Genomic DNA, 17,710 nt, shown 5'->3' on the forward strand with positions numbered 1-17,710 from the left:
CCTTTACAGAAGGCCACGCTCCGAAAGTTTTTTCTGGAAGAAAGGGGTTTGGAATTTGTATTCCACGTTCTCACACAAGTGATGATGATGAATATCTGAGAGCACAGAGGCTTCCTCAGGGCGGCCTGTCTCTGAGGCAGGGATATCTGTAGCAGGACCAGGTCAGGTGCCTTCTTCTGGGAGCAGGACTACCTTCTCTTTCTGCTTCTCTGACCAACACATTTCTTCAAATAATACTCTCCATTATGTGCCTCCCGTTTCTTGAAATTGCTCTGACAAAAGTTATCAGGGGCCTTCTAATCACCTGGGTCAGTTATTTTTCTGAAGCAGTTTGCTTTACTGACCTGAAGGCCCTCTTTAGGCCACTTTCCGGGAGCTCCCTCTCCTTTTCTCTCTGTCTCTCCCTCTTGGAACGCTCCCCAATCTGTTGCCTGACCTCCTGACCAATTCTCTTTCTCAGTAGTTGATGCCTTCTTCTGTCCATCTTTAATGGTTGTGGGGTTTTTTGTTCCATAATAGGCTCTCTTTTTGTTCTACCTCTTTCTTAGGGGAAGACTTACTTTCTCCTGTAATTTAAAATGCCTGGCACATAATAAGTGGTTTCACGGTTCCCTTCAGACCTGATTCAAATGTCACCTCCTGTCCAAAGCCTTGGCCAGCCTCTTCCACACCCCCTTCCTCTCCCAGAAGAATCCTGTCATTTGTGTTCTCGAAGCACATCATATAAGCCTCCGGTATCATGATCAGCACAACCTACTCTAGGGTGATAGGCTGGTCTCCTGCACTAGACTGTGAGTTCCCCAAGGGAAGAACTGATTTCACTGAATTCTGTTCTATGGTGGCATTAAGTGTGATCAAACACACATCTACCGGTCAAGCACAGATACAGACCTGGGGGATGTCAGGACCCATAAAAGGTGATCTTTGCCATTTAGGAGCTTAACTCACACTTAAGCAGGAAAGGCGGACATCAAAACCAATTAGTAAACACCAGGAGGGGAAAGTGCAATCTTCCTTAGTTCAGCCCATCAATATGTATCAAGTGCCTATTACGTGCCAAGTACGATATTAGGTACTAGAGATACAGGATAAACAAGACAGACAAGGAAAAGAGATGTGGATTTACATTTTAACAATCCCTGAAAAATCCTGGAACTGCTTCTACATCAGATCTTTTTAATGAAGGATTTCTCATTATCCTACAACATTGGACTTGACTTTTTCAGCTGTTCCTTCTTAGTCATTCCACATACGATGCAAGATTTATGGAGCAATACCCTTTTTTATCAAGTATGCATTGGATACTGCTGCATCTTAAAGCAGATCGGGTTTTATTTAATAGCTTTTAAGAGATTATTTTAGGAGATAATAGGCGCTACTGACGTAAACATACAAAAAAAATCTATGCAGATCTTAATGGGAGAATAACAAATAGAAAGATAATAGTTCCATGATTATTCTTAGCTTAAATGAATAAGAATGTTAAGCTTAAACTCATAAATAACCAAGCAATATTCTGGATGCAGGAAGCAATTTCCCTAGTGACCACATATCAGGTACACATTTTGGCCTTGAAGTTGGGCAATACTTCCTTCTATTGCTAAAGGGGAAATTACAAGTCTTGAAAAGGTAATTCTCATAGACTAGCCATAAAAGCATCAGAAGCTTCTAAGCCAGTCCAAATCTTAAATTGAGCTTCGAGCATTTAGATCAGGTAACCGAAAACTGAAAGCAGATTAAGGCCTTGGACTCTCCAATCATAGCCTATTTCTCCTTTAATGCTCTCAGAAAATCTTCTCAAATTAAGTGTGGCTTATCCTCCAGCACAGCCGTCTGTTTAGGTAACCTGTTCTTATTCCCCTGAGAAATAAACCAAGGAGAACAACAACAACAACAAAAAAGTGGAATTTGAAAATACAAAAATCATGGCTGCTTCATATATCTGCCTCTGCAAACTTATTCCAATATATCTAATGATATATTTTTGAGAGGAAAGCCCAAGTCTATTACATAGCAGTGGTCTAAGAAAACCAAGGCATGACAACATATAAATATCACAGCACAATTTTGCTTCAAAATTCCCAAACAGGGTCACAACACAGTGGCAACAGCTTTTGTGTGAACAACTCTCTTGCTTCTGGAACCACCTGAGGATGGCGTCTGGCCCTTCCTGGCCTTCCCCAGTTTAAAAATACATGGAAATAAATCATGAGAATGAGCTATGAGACTGGATAATCAAAAGATTATCCATCAAGAAGAATTTGCACTATATATTCAACAAGATGAAACCTGCTTCTTTACTAATATCTGACGAAATGCAGAGTCCTGAGCTCCAGGCAGCTTTGGAAAGTGTGAGGCTGTGCTTTCCCATTACTTACTTACATTTCACCGAACAGTGAAAACATGTGTCAATGCTGGAGGCAAACCAGGGAGATAGAGCATTATCTTAATTCTAGTTCTAAGTGTGTAAGAGATTTGGCTGAAGTAGAAGAGCGTCACTCTTACGATGACAAGGTTTTGCCTTCTCAAAGATTTCATAAATGGGCACAAACGAGCCATAGGTAATGACGATTATAAATGTAGTCATAAAACTCCAGGAAGGTTACTTAAGCTCAGTCACTTACAAATTCTTGTTGGGAGTTGTCTGCCTTTTTCCTCCCTTAATGTTGCCTTCAACAAAAGAATCAAGAACAGAAGGATCCTGTCTGAACTTTTAAACTTCCCATAAACCCGTTCCCTAGCCCTGTCATTAAGGAACCCTGATGAATATTTATATGTTAACAGCTTTTAGATGCTCCCGCAATTTGTCTTCTTAATTGATGTATCTTTGCATCTAATTCATTTCTTCAAAAGAATCCTAAAAAGTGAACATCGTGAACATACTATGTTTATGAGTTTTTGTCACTTGTATCTCAGTGTGACACAAATTAATCCAAGTTAACACTTAGCACCATGCCACTCATTTGAATACACGTTAAACGGACTAGTAAACACCAACAAAATATTCCTGGAAATTAAATGTTAAGTTAAAAGCATAAATTAATGCAAAGATTTCACCATGCTGACAACCCTTAATTTCAGACTTTGGAAACAATGCAGATCTCCTGGTTGACATTCTAATAAACACAGCAGTATCAGTCCTTGGGTAACCCACTCATGTGTCATATTCAATGATTAAATTAATTTTCTGCACTACTGATTTTATAAAGGAAGAGTCGAAGGTTTTGTTAAAAGTCTAAGCTAGCATTTCCTTTCCAATTTTATTTCAGATTTACCAACTGCCAAGTGTACTTTAAGCACATAAAATATTGGCAGCACTAAGTTGCTTGGCAAGGAAGGTCAAGCCAACTATTCTTGTCATAACTCACGCGTAAGCTACCACATTGTTCTCTAATTTCACGAGGTCAAGCCAAGCAACTTGTACCCCGACCATGCTTTGCAACTAATAATACACACATGCGTATACATAAAGTGTTAAAGCTAGACTCCCTACCTCTATTGATTGTCTACAAACCTTTTCTTAACTCTGATTGTATATAAACAGTAAGCACTGGGCCAATGTATCTGGGAAACTGTCCAGGAGTTCCTTTTGAAAAACTAAAATCCTACTGCCCAGTCCTAAATAGCTGAATTTTCACTCAATCAACCAAAACTAGATTCCCAAGACCCAATTCCTAAAAATCTTGGAATTGTTGTCTTGGTAGAACTAGCATATTATCAACTGTATGAATGCGACTTGCAAATAATTAGAAATGGTACATAAAGTATTAATTCAAAAATATTGTTTAGGACCTTCAAAGGTAGCCCAGATTTCAACCTTAGTCATTTTGTATGTATACCGTAATACAGATAGAGTTCTGCATCAACAGTGTACCCAATACAGATCTCCTTTTATCAGCTAAATGAATTTTGTTTGTTTTTCTCATTCTGGCCCAGCCATTCAATAACTTGGCATTCAGGTTGACTATTTTCTGTCAACCAAGCACCATATATGCCAGGCATCATCAACAAGCAAGTAATACAATTTTATTATCAACTATAGGCCTAAAGAATATGAAGCTGAAATTATGCTTTTGGCATATTTCAATTACTTAAAACAGACTACATTTTTTTTCACAAAATGAAAAGACTAATACAAGGAGAATTTAAATAAAGATCAAATTCCACTACTGGAAAAACAACATATAAGAAAAAAGGCTCCAAGTCTCAGGCGATAAGTCAGCTCGCTTCCATAAGAGTCAGTATAAAAAAATTCTTCTTCATTATAGAATTCTAATACTCCCTTAGAATTCAATTTAATGAGATTTGATCAATATTTATAAAAGATCTTTAAGGTGTTTAATAAAATCTGGGAATTTACTTAAATAATTTTCAGTATGATACCGATTTCATATCAAAATAAAGTAGGGAACCTAACTCACAGTTTATAATGGTGTAAGATTTTTATTTTCAATGCATTCCCACACGAATTTTAGTAAATAAACATTGTTCTCTAGTTCATTGAACATTACTGTTCAATGAAATCACCCACATTATGAAGTCCTCAAAAATATCCACTTGGATTTTTCACTTATTTACCACCTAGAGCACCACTGTGCACCTGGTAAGCTCCCAATAATTATTTATTAAATTGTTGAATTCAGTGGGTAGACTGTAAGATCATAAAAGGCAGAAATTGTATTCTTTTAACCTAATTTTGTGCAGACCTTAGAAAGAAATCTTGCAGATTTTAAGTGATTACTGATGAGAAGACTGTAATCATGGGATTAATAATAATTTAAATGTTTTCAAATAGTTTATTTCTGAGGGACAGGAGAGCAGAGTTATAAATGAATAGACTCTGAAATCAGTCTCAGGTTCAAAACTTGGCTCTGCCCCTTAGTGGCATGTGACACTGGGTAAGTTGATAATCCTTGGGGTCTCAGTTTCCCCGTATATAAAATTGATCCCCTGATGCTACTTGCCTCATAAAGCTGTTATAGAGATGGGAAATGATCAGGGATGTAGTGATTGGCACAGCACCCAGTACACGGTAATGCATGATGTCATTCGGGTATGACGACTTAAATTACAAGACCAGAGTAAGATATTTGGCATGTGGAATCTTACAGCCATTTGCCAGCCCTCTAAAATATTATAAGGACTGTCTGTCCTCCAAAAACTAAACCTATCTGGAGCAGTCTGGATTACTGAAGTTCCCACGGGTAATGATGGTGATTTCCTAATAGAAGAAGGAAACTGGATTTGCAGACACTGCAGACATCACACTGGTGTATTTCCAACTTGGTTCTGGCCACAGGGTTTGTACCTCTTATCACATCCCAAACCTAGGTGCCCAATACCCTAATATCTAATTTTTACATGTTTCCTGACTTGAAACAACTATGATTAGGAGACCTGCTTTAAAAGGGGGATTCGGGGACTTTCTCAGGGCACTCACTGTTTCAGACAGCAGAGCAGCTGAGAAAAGAAAACAACGGACCCCTCTAAATCAGGTTGGGTAAAGGTACTTGAGGAAACCACAGGCATAGAGCCTGCCGAGAACGACCAGCCTTCTATGAAGAGATTGTAGAAGATTTGGAAATGGGTAAAAGAGAATACAGGGTATCCTTTCAGTGAGGGACTGGCTTTGTGCAGCACATCCTGTCTGCACTAACTGATTTTAAAAAGATGTGCACCTCTGATTTGTCCTGCGAGGCATAAGTCCATTTTACAAGGCTATTGGGATAAACATTACGTTGCACAGAACCGAAAGCAACGCATATAATTCTTGTCCCCAGCAATACAAGTGGTTATTGTTCGGTAGACATACAACTGATTTCCATCCCGTAGAAAACATGACTCCAACATTCACACTCACAGATTTGCCTTCCAGAACATTAGTCAGTGTCATATCTATCAGCAAATTCATTTCAGCATTCCTGACTGTATGTGTGTCTAAAATCTGCTCTTCAAATTCTCCCTTAACTGATTAGATCTTAAAAAGATCTAATATCTTACTGGTTTTCTCATTAAATAATGGGTTAATTAAATATCAGACATATATTTGCTGAAAGCTCTGATTTCAGATTTTTGAAAATTACAATTTAGCGCTTCTGATAAAGGAAGCATTTTTCCCAGGAAGGGAAATTGTTGTGGTAGAAAGAGGCTTTTAGTTTTGTCCAGACCGATTTATTTCTCTAAAGAGGGACAGAGAAGTGAAACACATGTCAAAATGTTTAACAGCTACTGTATTTAGGTAGTGAGTGAATGAGTGTCGTAAACTATTTATGTACTTTCTTTATGACTGAAATGTTTCATAGCTTCATTTTTAGAAGTATTTTTTTTACTTACTATTACAGGTTTATTATAAAGGATACAAATGAAAAGCCAGATAACAAGGTACAGAAGTATTTTTAGAAAGAACCATTTGGGCGGGAAAGAGCGGGAGTACAGGTGGCTCCTCCTGACTTCTTCCTTACCATCTTTTTCCCACGGAAACTAATACACGTGATAAGCTTCTGTTCTCCTGCAGACTTGTGCCTGCTTCTCTTCCGTGATTCTTCAGCACATCCATCATAGTAAGAGGCACATTAAAGGCAACTGATAAATGTTCATGGAATTGAATTACTGAGAATATCTGCTCTAACATTAGAGGAAAGTGACTCAGACTCAGGAGGCCGAATTTCTCAGGGAACCAGGGAAAGAAACTGTCCCCAGGCTATGTTGTAAATCCAGCGCTCGGGTTCCCTCGAGAGAAAGGCTTGTTTTGGTCTACATTTGGCAAGTCCCTCTGACGAACCATGTCCAGAAAAGAGCCTAACATTTACCTGGAGGAAGCCCAGTTGATAGTTCCAGCCCAAGCGACTGGCAACCAGGACTCGGCCCAGGCTGTAAGTTCCCTCTCTGGCACTGATAAAGAAATGTCAAAGGCAGCTTTCTGATGGCTTATGTTACACGATTATTAACAAGAAGTCACTGAAATTTGTTAGCAAGAGGAGTCCAGGGGGTACATCTCACTCCCATGACTCTAATAATCCTACCACCATGGACCAAGATGTTAGCACAGACACTCTTCAATAGCAAATGTGTTTGGAAATCAGCTCTCCACTGCAGGAGAAAAGTGTGGCACAGTGGAAAAACCACCTCAATTTGGAAGTCAGAAGACCCGAGATTGACTCCTACTTAACCACATGATTGATTCTGGCCAAATCACAGACCCTCTCCATGGCCCCTGTGCATGAGGAATCACCCTGCTTCTGTTGGCTGCCTTGGCTATCAGCTGATATTTGTCACAATCGACATATTAGAAAAATTAAATGTGACACGAAGAAGTACTTGACATACAATAGTCTGTGTTGACTCCTTCTCCCGGGATGATTTTTACATAAGAAATAGGGGTAACCAAGATTTTTAAAGGAGAATGAATTCTTTGGCTTAGGCAGATACTTGGTTTGACATGATTTGGAGTCAATGAACACATGGCCTGAAGTTCACGGACATTCACGAGGGTAGCCCTTCCCCATCTTTCTTAAGAGCTCTTAGAAGCAACTAAAAGTGTTGGAGAATACTGATATAATTGGTCACAACCATTTTAAGAGACTTGCTATACAAAGGAATATAACTTCCTGTATGATTCATATACCAAAGGCAACTGCTTTCCTCATTGTTGATTACCTACTGTAATAGAAAATGTTTGCTTGTAATGGAATGTTTACTGTTCCTTGTGCAACCTGTGGCATTTAAGTTACACAGTTCTGCTCGGCTGTGATTTTCAGTAGAAGATGCTGTTAACATTTAAATGTTCTCTCCTCCTTTCTGTCTCCCCTAAGAAAATTACCAAGATGTAGCCTGGATTATGTATGTCTTAGTTTTTGTTTTCTTTTAGAAAAAAAAAAAAACCCACTACAAAATAAAACTCACATAAGAAGCAAGTACTCACTTAAAAATTTTTTTGGAATAATTAGGTAAGACCTTAAAAATCAGCCTTGTCTCGAACCCTTCCTCCTCCAATGATCTGGCACATCTTTTGATCAGTTTCTTTAACCGACATCTCTAGCCAGAGAGAAAAGCTAATATATTAAAGCAACTAAGGAAACCAATGTATTAGAATCACCAGTGGATTTTTTTTAATTTATAATTTTGCTTTGCTTTCCTCTTTTGTGTTTATATGCCGCTAATAAAGTTAGCTAATTTAATTTTGCTCCCTGAAAATAATGGTATCTTTCTTAAATACAGCCAGTTTTCCTCACTTACCTATATCCAAATTATGGGACGGTGAGGCTGTTTTCAAGACGCACCCTTCTCAAGGTTGTGGGTTCTGGGTTTCTTCCCGCAATCCACAGAGCTGTTGGTTCCTGCAACACTGCCCACCCCGCCTCATTTACCACATTCTCAACTTTCATCTTGCCCCACGCAGAGCGGGGTGGTGTCTGAAGAGACCATTTGGGGCAACTGCTTGGAAATCAGACACAGCTGGTACCTGTTGGTGGAGATCTGCACCTTCATTGGGCTTTACACTTGTTAATCCCCCATTGCTCCATAAAGAAGCTGTGAACCAATTTCATCCTGCAAACCAGAAACAGGAACTGAATGGGTCTCTAACAAGGCCTCTGAAACAGGAAGCAGGGGACAGTCCCTGTAGCCACCAGAGGGGAACTGACCTGTAGCAGAAAGCTCCCAGAAGGCTGGCACCAGCCAAGGCCACAAGTGTGCACTTACAATTAGGCTTCGCCAGGAGGTGGAACCCACTCGAACTACCAACTGATGGATGTCGCAAGCTGACCAGAGGTGACCAAGTTGATTAAAGAAATCAGGATCCCAAGAATCTGGAAAGCGGGGCAGTCATGACAATCTGCAGTTGACAATCTGGGGTAAGAAGTGGGTGCTCTAAAAACAAATTTATTTGTATGCTTTGGAATTTTCTTTTAAGTTTTACTTTTTTCCAATTTTCTAGTAAAGCTCTTTTTGGAAAATTATAATTTTGCTTCGATTGGCCAGTTATCAAAACAAACAAACAAACCAACCCCAAGAGGAAGCCCAGTGCTCTGCATTTACAGGGGTAGGCGGCAACGGCCCCAATGGTGTGCCAGCAAAAAGTTAAAGGCCCAGAGAACAACCATGTGTGAGACACCATTGGGATTTTTCTAAATACCTTCCTAATCAGTGTTTTTCCTTGAGTTTGTCTCTGTTTACTCTTTGGATAATTTTGCTAAGGTTACTTGTGCAAAGAAGTAGCAATGAAAGATATGAAGGGACTACAAAGTGGTTTACATCAGAGGTTCTCAACACATTGCTCCATTGCTCTGTTGATCGGTAAGATAAAGTTTTCACTCATCCTTAGTGAAAAGGGATAACAGAATAAGACAGAGTTTTCCCGTATATTTACTATATACAAAGAGCTATTCTTTATTCCAACGTTATGCCTTCCCTACTGAATGTAAAAATGGCTTTTCTTTTTAAGAGATCATGGCAGGAGGTGGCTGGTTGTTGAGTTCTCTTTCTCTATTCAGCATCCTTATTTGGAAAAATGAAAGGTTGACAAACACATGTCAGTCTTCCTTTTTTTTTTTAACTGGTCCATAGGAACCACTATTTAAGAAATACGGACTTCACCCTCTCCTTCAAAGTATATGAGACAATATATACAAAAGCTTCCCTGGATTTAAAAGCAGAAAACACAGAAGTGGGCTGGAAAACGTTCAAGAACTTGTCAGTCTGGGATAGACAGGAGACAAAGGCTGTATTTGTTTTGCCTTTTATCAAATAAGATTGGAAGTCCCAAGGAGCTATGCTGGGAGTCAGTGGAACCAAAGAAAGCTCAGATGCTCTCCAGTGACAAGGCCTACGTAGGTGCCTTTCATCCCAAGCCCAAGCAAAGCAGGAACATAACAGAGATGAGATGATAAAAGCTAAATTCTTACCATTTCAACCACTATGTGTTTCCTTCCTGTTACCCACTCTTGCTACGGTGTGAAGGGCTGAGGACCAGGCTGCGATCTGCAGGGGGCCTGGCTTGGAGAAAGAGCCCGGTGCATGTCGTGGCTGGGAGGGTAGGGGAAGCAGGCAGCCCATCTAATCCCGTGCCCACCAAGAGTGAAGTGGCCTTGAGCAAAGCAATGTCCCTGGCTCTTACATCAACAGGAAGTGGAGGGTCATAAACAGAAAGTTAGGAGGGGAGAATGCTGAAAGAGGTGAAAGTGTCAATGGATCCCCAGCCAGCATCACTTCCTCCAGGTCCAGTCACCAAGTACTGAGCACTGAACATCATGAAGTACTGAGCACTGGGCATCACCCAGTACCCAGCACTGAGCATCACCAAGCACCCTTCCTCTCCCCTGCCCAGCCTCCTGCTTCCCCCTGCAGCCTTCCCGTCCTTCCTGTGTCCCTTACCTCACATCACCTCCTGTCATCCTCACCCACCCAAAGTGATGCTCCTACATCTGGCCAGATGTTACCAGAAACTAGATGAAAGCAGAAGTTAGCGATTCGAACATAAGGAGAGACATGTTCAAAGCCCCCGTTTTCGGTCTTAGGAACACAACGTTCCTGAATGTTTAAAGTGGTGAGGGGCTTCCGTACTTCAAGTACCCGGAGTTAACAAGGCTTCTCACAGGCTAGTCTCAGTATCTCACCATCATCTATCTATAATGCTGCTTCTGAAGAAAAGTATACTCCTGGTTCCAAGCAGCGACCTTAAGTCATTTCACCTGAATGAATGAACATAATCTCTTTACGGTTCAGTTTCCTTATAAGTAAAATGCAGGGGGGGAGGGGAGGACGATAAACCTAGATGTTCATTATAAAGAGCTGTGTTTTTCTAAGACGCTGCCAGTTGGATCTGTCTACCTGAACGGAGCAGCTCCGTATCACTAATGTCTGTATCAATGACATTTCTTTGCATTTGTACAAATTTACTGCCTACAACACAAGGGGCTGGGAAAGCATGTTGTTAGCTTGCCATTTGCCATCTCTGAGCGATAGTCTTACACATGTAAACATGATGCATTTTCACAAAAGCTTTGATAGAACATTAGTTTCCTCTCAGAACAGAAATGAGAGAGTGACAAGTGTAGTCAAAGAACAAACTAGATTACAGTTAAACAATAATCAAACAGGGGAGACCTTTAACTGCAATCTATTCTTTAAAAAGGCTCCAGGACACACAGGGGAAGCTGGTAAAAATGGAACCAAGCTTTAAGTTCTTGTGCATTCCAATAAACTGAGCTATTCCAAGTAGTCCTTGCTCACCTGTCCACCCCAGTTCAGCTGTCACCTCTGAACCCATCCTACCCCCAGTCTGATTCTAGAATCTGTTTCCGAGGATCCCAGGCATTCTGTATGGACCTTCATGGAGGCCACACCTCAGCCAGGCTTTATATGTGCCCTACCTACTAACCCCGAACTCTTTGAGGGGCCAAGAACATGAGATAAAAAAGCAGTTCATTCACCTCTAGGGAAGGAAATAATTCATTTTGTACTCATGTAATTTTAAAGTACAGAATTCGAGAGCTGGAGAGAATTTCAGAGACCAATTATTCCAACCTTTCTCTCTCTTCTGAGATTTGAAATGACTTGCTCCAAATTAGACAAGAACCAACGACCAGAAGAATCCAGATCTTGACACTCTTATTCTGATGCTCTGTCCCAGCATACCATGCTGCCCTACCTTTGCAAACTCACAGGATTAAATGAGGGAGCCTTAGAAATTTAGTTCAGTTTCCCCCTCCACTTCAGCCCCTGGTCAAGTTTATAGGCCTTTGGAAGAGATGATGGACTTTGCTCACAATGACCTGGTTCAGAGCAGAGCCAGGGTGAAAACTCAGCTCTAACTTGTGGGACAATATTCTTCCCAGTGTATCATAGTGATTCAACCTCCCTGTGGAAGGAGCAAATGCAGAACAAAAGACAGCATGGCCCAGGGGCCAAAAGTCTCGCCAGGCCTGTTTTTGTACATCTTGCAAGCTAAGCATGGTCTTCTAAATTTTTAAAAGGTTGAAAAATATTCGGAAGAATTTGAAATGCAAATTTCAGTGTCCATGAATAAAGTTTTATTGGAATACAGCCAAAGCCCCTTGTTTAGGGACTTTTGTGGCTGCTGTCCTAACAACTGCAGAGTTGACGAGCTGTGAGAGGGACCTCCTGCAAAGTCTAAAATATTTACCATCTGGCCCTTCCCAGAAAAATCTATCCCTGGTGGAGGAGGAGTAAGCGCTCTCTCAGAAATTAGGAAAAAGAAAGTTCTACTGCCTTCAAACTCAGGAGCCTTCAGTGGAAAAAAACAAAGGATCTGGACAAAACTCATACCACCTTCACTCGGTCATATCTTCATGCTGAATGACAGGGCTCAGAGTTCACATCACGCGCATAAGCAGGGGCTAAACTGGGGACTGCTCGGGTTGGATGAAGCAGTCGATGGAACAGAGCTGGCTCTGAAACACAGGTCTTCCCAGAGCGTGCTCCCCACTATTCCACGCTGCACCTGAATGGCTCACGAGGCCCCTGCCAGCTCTCCTCACATGATTCCAAGATAGAGAGCTTCCCTGGACTCAGAGTCAATCAGCCCCGCTGAATGGAGGAAGCAAGGGCAAAGATGACCTTTTAGGGTCAGCCACCTGGAGCGGAACCCTGCATCGACCAGTTACTACCTATAAGTCCAGGCCAGTTGTGGAGCCCTTGGGTTTCTCATCTAAGAAGAGTTAAGTACTTCCATCACAGGCTTGTTTGGGGGATTAAAGATACAGTTCAAATGTCAGTTCCCTTGTCATCTTCCTCTCTCCCTTTCCCACAGACAGTTATGTGAAGAATAAACAGTAAGTGAGCCTTTTTAGGAAACTTTCTTTCAAATTAGCTTAGGGTTTAAGTTTTTTTTTTAATAGAGTCCTATAAAAAATACGGAATCTATCAGAGCAATAAAAATAGGCTCAGTATTTGCTTGAGTGCTTTCCTCACATATCTTTCAGTTCTTTGAAGCTTCTTCCAAATTATAATCCAAAAATAAGAGTGCTATAATTTTTAGAAAAGTTACGTTTATGCAATTTTTATAGCAAGCCACACAAAAAACTAAGCTGTAATATATCATACTCATATTCAGTTATGAAGACCAAGACTGTAAAAAATACCAGCACCCAGAAAGCCCTAGTTTATTTAGTCTGGCTTCTTTAACATGAAGTTCTTCTTGTTCTTAAAATATTCAGCTTTGGCTGAATTCCAAAGCTGACATAAGCCTACTTCAGGTGTTTTGAAGAGACTGAAGAGAATCAGAACTGAAAGCAAGACTGGAATATAAAACCTTTTATATGATCACAAATGCAAGAACCTTATTGTTTGAAACGACCATTAAATTAAAATTTCCACCCACACTGACAAAAATAAATATGTACATATTCTCATATTTGGTTGTACAGGGTACTAAAGGTTAATTTCAATAGCATGTTATTATTCCTAACATTGGCGAACAGAGAGCTAATTGCATCAGTCACTAGCACTGCAATGACACTTTCTGAAATCTGTGATAGGTTGAAAAGATACATTTTTATGGATTATGCTGGCAATCACTTTAAATAGCCAAAATAATCTTAGTTATTAAAAGAGCAAATAGCATTTTAAACAATGTTAAATTATGTACTTTCCAGCCTATCACGATATATGGGGTAATAAAAAACAGACCCTGGTTCTCCCACCAAAATCCTTACAGTGATACCACATAAGTCTAGTGCAAGCGACAAGGTTATTGCTTCTGGAGGTAATTAGTTGGAAGTTCAAAATGGCAAGGCTAGGACATCCAAGCCATTAAACATGTTCAAGTAAAATGACTTGGGAAGATCACGACACAGCATGCAAATTCGTATAGATCTACTCTGCGAGCAGCGGGCTGCGTGGTTCCTGTACTCCCAAAACTACACAGAGAAAAAAATGGGAGAGTCGTCTAAAACAGTCACAGGTTATACAGAAGGAAAATATGGGCCAAACCTAACAGAAGAGAAACCAAGACACCAAATGGACAAAGGCTGTTTGGGGCACTATCTCACACTGCTGAAGCGCTGAAAAGTTCTTTATGAGGACCACACGGGCCCATGGCTCCAGCGCGGGCCGGTGGGTGAGTCAGTCTAGCACAGATACACATAGGATCTTGCACCAGCACCCACTTTCCCAGGAGCAGCGAGCGCCAGGAGCAGTCACGCAGCGCCGCTCGCTGCCCCTAAGGTGGGGCAAGAAGTAAATAAGTAGGAAGCACGCTTGCTGCCGAGAAAAACATTCCCCCCCCCCCTGCGGCGGCCAGGGAAAACTTGGCCCGTGACCGTGGAGGATAGGGAAGGGGTTGCACACGCACCTGCATTGTAAAAGCGGTCCAGCACCGTGGTTTCCCCAAAGTCCAGTTTACCAAAATGCAGGGTCTCCAGGGTGGCGCCCACCGTCTCGCACGCCTCCCGCAGGCTCTGCAGGGCCTCGCTCTCTGCCACCACCAGCTGCCCCTGGCTTGCTTCGTTGATCACATATGCCACCGTGGTCCGTCGGCCGCCTCCGCTACTAGAGTTGCCCCGGCACCGGGTGGCGCTGCTCCCAGAGGTAGCAGCGGCACAACCGGTGCCAGGGGCGGCGGCAGTCTCCACGTTCCAGAAGCTGCCCGGCGGCGGCGGCGGTAGCTGTCTCTCCTCGTCCTCGGCCGCCACCGCCGCTCCTCCTCTCCGGCAGCTGCCGCCCTCCGCGAAGGGTGGCACCGAGAAAGTGATGCCCTCGCCCGCTTCGGCGCTCATCTCTCCCGGCCGGGCTACGGCGGCGGCGGGGTCCCCAGCCCAGCCGCACCGTCTGGCCAGCCACAGCTCCGGGCTGCTCCGCGCGCGCCGGGCTAAGCAGCTGCCATCGCGCGTTGCGCCCTCCGCGCCGCGCCGCCGCCTCCTCTCCGGCGCCCTCTCCCCCGAAGGGACGCCGCTGCCCGGCGGCGGCTCGCCCCTCCTCGGCGCCTCCGTGGCCGCGCCGCTCGTCCGAGGCAGGGTGTAGAGTACAAGGGGTGGGGACGCCAGGTTGAGCGGGAAGGGACAGCGCTTCCTTCTCTTGGCCCGCAGACAAGTCTGCTCGCAAACCTGCGCCGCCGTGCAGCTCAAGGGCGCCGCGCTCGGGGTGCGGTGCGCCCTGGCCACCCGGAGCGCGGCCCCGGCTCCTTCCGTGCCGGGCGCTGGGAGAGGTCGGGGAGGGTGTCCGCTGGGTGGGGAGCTACCTGGCCAGCACCTCTCCGGCGGGCAGGCTCCTCAGGCTGCGTCCCGGAACAGCAGCAGCCGCAGCCGAAAAGACCCGCCTCCCTCCTCGGCGGCAGCTCCCCTTCATCTGCTCTATTTCCTCCTCCTCCTCCCTTGGCCTCGTTTCTCGCCCGAGCGCGCCGCGGCCGCTTCGTCCCAGCGCCAGCCTCGCCGCTGGAGTCTCGCCGCTTCTCGCAACCGCTCGCGCTGGGGGCCACCGGCTTCTGCCGCCCACTCTTCGCGGCCCCGAGAGTCAGGGCCCGCCCCGGGGGAGGGCCCTGCTGGGAAGCTCCGGCCGGGACGAAACCGGCCGCGCCGCAGCTCACGGACCTCGGCCGGGCCCCGAGCGCGGCGCGGGGCCGGGGTTCTCCGCCGTCACCCACCGGGCTCCCACCTAAGAAGACCCGGAGTCAGCCAAAGCCCGGAGCGCAGGCGACGGCAGCTTGGCGCAAAAAAAAAAAAAAAAAAGTCTCTCTTGAGAATGCTCGGGGCTTGGGAGCTATCCGGGAGGCTTTTGCAGCGGTTCCCGCGGCCAGGGCGCCCCCCTCCGGCGCCTGCCGGGCTTGCCCTGCGCGCCGTCTGGTACAGAGCGGCGCCGATGCTCGGGCGCAGACCAGGAGGCCCGCGTTGCGCCAAGCGGGAGGATTTCCACTAGCACCTCGCACCCAGGGCCTAAACTGGATGGCGATCGATTCCCCACAGTGGCGCTCCGGGAGTGGCTGGCATAATTCATCAGGTCGGCCTCTGCTACTTTCCATTTAAAAAATTCCAGTGGTTACGTTAACATTAATGAGTAAATTGATTAATTCCAACTTCTGAACGACTTAGCATTCTTATTTAGGTTCTTATAAAGTCCTCCACCCCCTCCACGCGCCATATGCTTTCTGGAGACAGAATAATGGGTCTATACTCCACTCCGCAGATGAAAGGAGGAAATTCAGTGACATTCTATTTTTTTAAATTGCACCACGGCGGGGGAGGGGAGAGGATACCTGGATTGCTTAAGAGCGATGAAAAGGAAGAGATCTACTTCTTTGGGGAGCGAAAACATGTGTAAGTTCTCACAGAACTTCTGCAAAATGCTCTAATTGTTGGAAAAACCGGTGAAAATTGCAGCGAAATAAAGTAACTGCTTTGGACTTCCCATCCCGGAGATGGGAACCGAGATTAATGAGTTCTGTGAATAAAGTAGAATAATGCAAATTATTAATGCAAATTCAAGTTTAGAAGAAAAGGAAGGATAAAACAGTTGAGTAGTAGAGTTAAAAGAAGGAAGGAAATAATAGTGAGGAAAAACACCTAGCAGCTATACAACCATAACCTCAACGAAGCAAGTGACATTAGCTTTTTCTAAAGGTTTGTAAAATGATAGAAGTAAATTTATAGCAAGGGAATTATATATCAACTGAGCTCTATATGATCTCCACCCACTTTAGGACTTGATCTCATTAGGAAAGTAGATATTTAGTGAATCAGCTATCATACTGGAGCAAAATATTAACAGGCTCCTTATAGATATACACCTTTAATTATTTCCAACAACTTGTGAAACCTACAAACTCCTATGGCAGTAGATAATCCTCCACCCCATCCTGGCCCTAAACAATATGTGCTGGAAATTCATTAGGCCCATGTCCGGAAAACTAAGATGCCTAAATTCTCAAATTGCACTTTGCTACACAAATAAGATCTCAGATTATACATAAACCTATTTTCTAAAACTCATACCTTTTTGATCATTTAGTCTTTGACCCCTTCCAGATCTTTTCAGAGCCATTTTTCATACATGCAATTTTTATTTTTGTTTACTTTGCTTTGTTTCACTTTGAATTGATGTAATGACTTTAAAGATCACCCAAACCCCCAGTGCAATGATATGACGGCTTCTAGTTGGTGCTAAGGCTCTCTCACCGCCTAAATGGCGTGGTTTAGCTAATTAAACTTACATGCCATGTATTAGATTGAACCATATGAAATTTCCATTTTTATAGCTGACAACATTCAAATATGCCTAAATTCAGATGGTTCAGCTTACAATTCAGATGTGGGGCCTGTGTGGAAGCAGAGAGGACAGGTGGGATACTGAGACCCAGCTTGCTCTTAGCTTGCCAAGCCTGGTTCAGGGTGTCCTGGAGGAATGAAAACCTTTTTCTAATTGGATTACTTAGAAGTTGTGCTTTTGCAATTTGTCTGTAAAGAAGGAGCACGTTTTCCAATCCAAAAGGACATCTAATATGGTAGTGGTGAATGGGGAAAAATCATTGTCTATTTGGAGTAAGATTTGTTCTTGAAAAGGCAAAATGGTGAATTTGAAGCCTGAAATGGACAAGCATCTCCTAGCTAGCTAGCTTTTGTTTTAAGTGGTAAGTTTGCCTTCCTTTGTATCCTCAGATAAGATAAATGGGAATACAATATACTTTTAATTCCATAAAGTGTTTAAGGCTACAGATAAAATAACATAATGTTTTGTATGTAATCATGTAAATATGATTTCA

The 17,710-nt window shown here is 43.3% G+C and overlaps 1 protein-coding gene across 2 annotated transcripts in view; it reads right to left on the reverse strand.

The window, feature by feature from the left end:
* Window positions 1–15,641, reverse strand: part of MAP3K5 (mitogen-activated protein kinase kinase kinase 5) — a 191,980-nt gene extending 176,339 nt beyond the window's left edge. Inside the window, exons 1-2 of one of the 2 annotated variants that reach the window (XM_087865517.1) lie at window positions 15,197–15,641; window positions 14,312–14,958 (exon numbers count right to left, since the gene is read on the reverse strand). In XM_087865517.1, the coding sequence (XP_087721643.1) occupies window positions 14,312–14,958; window positions 15,197–15,303 (754 nt within the window). In that variant the 5' untranslated portion in view covers window positions 15,304–15,641. Of the gene's footprint in view, window positions 1–14,311 lie in introns of both variants that reach the window. The other variant, XM_045814734.2, reaches the window with a different exon arrangement.
* Window positions 15,642–17,710: the final 2,069 nt, after the last annotated feature.

This window comes from Ursus americanus, chromosome 11, assembly GCF_024610735.1.
Source record: "Ursus americanus isolate L20-20 chromosome 11, mUrsAme1.1.p, whole genome shotgun sequence".
Classification (NCBI taxonomy): domain Eukaryota; kingdom Metazoa; phylum Chordata; class Mammalia; order Carnivora; family Ursidae; genus Ursus; species Ursus americanus.